The sequence below is a fragment of the Oryzias melastigma genome, linkage group LG14 (genome assembly GCF_002922805.2).
Source record: "Oryzias melastigma strain HK-1 linkage group LG14, ASM292280v2, whole genome shotgun sequence".
NCBI classification, from domain to species: domain Eukaryota; kingdom Metazoa; phylum Chordata; class Actinopteri; order Beloniformes; family Adrianichthyidae; genus Oryzias; species Oryzias melastigma.
Window position 1 is genome coordinate 29,089,747 of NC_050525.1, and position 4,518 is coordinate 29,094,264.

Consider the following 4,518-nt stretch of genomic DNA (forward strand, 5'->3'; position numbering starts at 1 on the left):
TCTGCTGAGCAGAAAGGTGGAGATGAAGATGACCTCTTCTGACCTGCATTCTAGTTAAAGCAGAAACAGGTCACTGCAGGTCTTTTTCATGGGGGGGTCCACACTCAGTCCAGTTCTCTGATACAGTCGATGTTTCTGCAGCTGAATCACGCTCAGCTCTGACACTCAACAAAAACACGGTCTGCGGTTCTCTGACATTTTTATGACTCGATGATTTAAACAGATAAAAAAGTTTCTGTTTGGATTTGATTTCATGTCCAGAAAAAACATTTATCATAAATCTAAACGACTCTTGTCTTTAACTGAGTTTTGTCAACATTACCTGCATTAATTCTAGTGTGAATGCTTTTGCTGAATCTACTGAAGATGATGAAAATCTATCTCCAAACAGACCACAGTAAAAAACAAATCAGCCCAAAACGTTAGCATGCTGCTAAAGTATTAGCTAAATTCCAGATTGGCATCTAAAACACCCTGGTGGACGTAAAATTAGCCAAATTAGCTAGCATAATGCTAATTTAACAGCTCAATAGTAAATTATTGTAAATTCACTGTAAACCATGGTTTCAAAGTACAATAAGTTTTTAAGTTATAATCGTGTGAATCCTGTAAAGCATTTAATGGGACAAAACTGAACCAGAGTTGAGACAAATTCCAAAAACACAACAAAGGGAAGATGGGCGGAGCTATAAGGACTTTTCAAAGCTTCTGAGTTTGTTGATGTTTCTCCCATAATCAAATGTACATAACCTGGAGAGAACTAGAAAACTCCCTAAAAACTGAGAGAAACACAAACTCTGATGCCTTCAGATCCCTGGTTTCTAACAGCAGCACTGCTGCCTGGTTGCTTAGCAACGGCTGCGTTTTAAGGCTGCAGGGGAGTTACTGTGGAGTCATGAGGTTTAAAATGTTTAGGTTTGCTGTTCTTCCATCAACCCTGTGACACATGCACTCACACTTCGTTTGGTTGGAGCTGCTGCTGTCCTCACAGACACCACGTTTATTTATGGCACTGATAAAAGATGTTTTCTTCTGGGAGAGCCCGACTGAAGTTTTTATCAAAACGTCAAACTTTTCCTGAGGAACGGCACAGCTGAGCGGCTCCGGTTCTCCTTTCATTCATCCCAGTTCCTGCCAAATATCCATCAGCACGCCAGAAGATTTCACAAATATTGATGGGACTGTCCTGATCATCCGTTTCCCAGAGACGGGACGACGGGATCGTCCTGTTCCTGCAGCCGATCGCGACATCTAGGTCGTGTCTGCTCAGACTGATGCTGGGAGAAGAAGACCAGACGAAACTGAAACTTAGAGTTCTGGATGAAGATTCTGACCTTGATGGACGTTATTACAACGTACACGAGTGAACGGAGCGTCAGAGGGAGGAGGAAGGACCACCACACAGACGGATGAGCGCTGGAACCAGACCAAGACACGTGCACGAGCACGCCTGAGCGAATAAAACCACACGCAGACACGTGCACGAGCACGCCTGAGCGAATAAAACACCACGCAGACACGTGCACGAGCACGCCTGAGCACTGAAACCACACGCGGACACGTGCACGAGCACGCCTGAGCGAATAAAACCACACGAAGACACGTGCACGAGCACGCCTGAGCGAATAAAACCACATGCAGACACGTGCACGAGCACGCCTGAGCGAATAAAACCACACGCAGACACGTGCACGAGCACGCCTGAGCGCTGAAACCACACGCAGACACGTGCACGAGCACGCCTGAGCGAATAAAACCACACGCAGACACGTGCACGAGCACGCCTGAGCGAATAAAACCACATGCAGACACGTGCACGAGCACGCCTGAGCGAATAAAACCACACGCAGACACGTGCACGAGCACGCCCCGTCAGGATGGATTTCCCGCCTCCCTCCCTCGGCGCCGCGTCAGAAGGAAATGTTCGGATTGGATCTGCAGAGATGAAGCTCGCTCTGCTGAGGAAAATCCTTCATCCTGCAGATGAGGATCGATTCTGATTGTTGCTCAGATCATTTCTTCTTCTCTGTTTGCACAGACGCTCCTTCAGGACTCCGCCCCCTTACCATCTCATGATTCAGTTGAAGCACTTCCTGCTTCCTTCAGAATAAAAGCACTTTATGGTAAATTCAAACATTTATTGTTCAACTAAAATCTAAATCAGTTTGTTTTGTCTGCTGACTCTATAGATGAGGTTTTACAGACATTTAGACTATTTAAAATAAACTTCCTGAAAATATAGTCTAAAACCGTCTGTGTGCTGCCCCCTACAGGCTGAAATGAGGCATTGCAGTTGGATTTTGTGATTGGTCAAAACACTCAAGTCCCACATCATGTCAGAGCTTCATGTCATCATGCTGTGCAGCTCCAGAATAAAAGCTCAGCATGGCGGCGCTCCTGAAGAATCGTGTGGAGAGGAACGTCAGCAGCTGGAGATCCCAGAGGGGGAGTTTGGGGAGGGAGTCTCTATGGAGGGGGTCTTGGTTTCTTGGTTTAAGAATGATTAGGTTGCTGGTGTTTACACAGTAGGTGGCGACGTTGGTGCCCTCGCCATTTAAACCTCAAGAAGAAGAAGAATGTTGGCGTTTGACAGGAAGACAGCCTCTGAGGATCCTCAAGACTTATTCTCTCATTTCCATCTGGACAACAAGAAAAAGGAAGACCAGAGTCCTGTAGACCTCATACAGAAAGTTATTTTAATTGTCAGAAGAACATTCTTGTTGTGATACTTTCTTCTTAACATCTTCTTTCTAATTCTACATTTTTTTAAAGATATTTTTTCTTTATCGTAAATTGACCAATTCAAGCTTGTGATGCTCGCTGGCCCCGCCTCCAGCGTTTGATTCTCTGGACCCCTCAGTGGGAGGGGTTTGGACTTCAAACAAGCTCTCTCCTGATTGGTGATAGTGGTTCCTCTAAAGACGTGACTCAGACCGACTCGGACCAATCCCTGTCACCGGGTGGCAAAATGGCGGCAGACGAACAGGAAGTGACATAGATGACTGGCTGGAGGTAAGGCATTTCCTGTGGGTGACGTCAACACCTCATGATGTCCAGGTCATGTAAACCAGCGGCCTGAAACTGGCGGCCCGCGGGCCGGGATAGCTTTGAGATGTTTCAGCTTAGTGCTTAAAACTTTGCATTTGTTATTGTGGTTGGATCGGGTCAGACAAGTCGTTACAACAGTCGACTAATTTGGTTGTCAGCTGATTGACTATTTTAATGGTGGATTAGTCGGTAATTTATATGATATGGAGTCAGCAGTAAAGTTGAACAGTTGAGATGTTCAGCACCAGAAAATGTACTTTTTTAAATATTTAAATGAGTGAGACCAAAACCTTCTTCAGTGGGAATAGTTCCTGGTTTCAGACCTCATTAGATTTAATCGTGTTTAATACCAGGAAGTGATGAAGGTCAGAAGCTGCTGGATTCATTCAAGGTTTCAGAAACTATCATCTTCTCGTCTGTATTTGTAGACGACCCGATCAGGAAAATGATCGGTGATCAGTCGACAGTCACGGTCTGTGGCAGCCATAGTGACACGTTAGGAGGTCAGCTGCTGATACGCCAACATGAAAGGTTCGATTCCCACAGATGCATGAACCATGGGCCCGAGCCGTCCAATCAGCCGTCAACACGAGCTGCACTCACTCGAAGGGTTCGCTGGGGTCGTCCTTCTGCAGCTCAGCAGGGATGGGGATCCGTTTGTAGTACATCTCCCAGTCGAACGCCCCCCTCATGGCGTCCCCCGCCTGCGTTTCGTAGCCGAAGTTGTCGTGGTCGATGACGTCGATCATCGGGCAGACGATGGTCTTCCTGTTGAGGGCGATTCGGTCTGGAGGCAGAAGAAGAAGGACTCTGAAACCTCCACCAACACAGAAGCTGCTGTCCTTCGGTCCTGAGAGGATGCTGCAGCGTCTCACCCAGCAGGGGGGGCAGCCAGTTGATGTTGGCCTCACAGTGAGAGTCCAGGAAGGTGATGACCTCCCCTGTGGCTGCTGCCGCTCCCAGGAGGCGTGTCCTGATAAGCCCCTCCCGTTTCTTGGTCCTCAGGATGCGCACCTTCGGCAGCCGCACCATGTACTCCTCTAGCGCCCCCTTCAGGTGTTCTGGGGATGAGAAGGAAACGAGGATCGTCAGGTTAGACCTGCAGCATCAGAACTGCAAGGAAGAGAAAACCTGCATCTTCATCTTCATCATCATCATTATAATCATCATCTTCATCATCATCTTCATCATCATCATTATAATCATCATCAACATCATCAACATCATCATCATCATCTTCATCATCATCATCATCATCATCATCATCTTCATCTTCATCTTCATCATCATCATCTTCATCATCATCATTATAATCATCTTCATCTTTATCATCATCTTCATCTTCATCATCTTCTTCATCTTCATCATCATCATTATAATCATCATCATCATCTTCATCATCATCATTATAATCATCTTCATCATCATTATAATCATCATCATCATCATCATTATAATCATCTTCATCAT

The 4,518-nt window shown here is 46.1% G+C and overlaps 1 protein-coding gene across 3 annotated transcripts in view; it reads right to left on the reverse strand.

Moving 5' to 3' along the window:
• LOC112140121 (polypeptide N-acetylgalactosaminyltransferase 10) overlaps nt 1–4,518 on the reverse strand; it is a 95,580-nt gene that overhangs the window by 23,486 nt on the left and 67,576 nt on the right. For all 3 annotated transcript variants that reach the window (XM_036215365.1, XM_024263023.2, XM_024263038.2), the window contains exons 5-6: nt 3,924–4,109; nt 3,652–3,835 (exon numbers count right to left, since the gene is read on the reverse strand). In XM_036215365.1, coding sequence (XP_036071258.1) covers nt 3,652–3,835; nt 3,924–4,109 — 370 coding nt within the window. The remainder of the gene's footprint in view (nt 1–3,651; nt 3,836–3,923; nt 4,110–4,518) is intronic.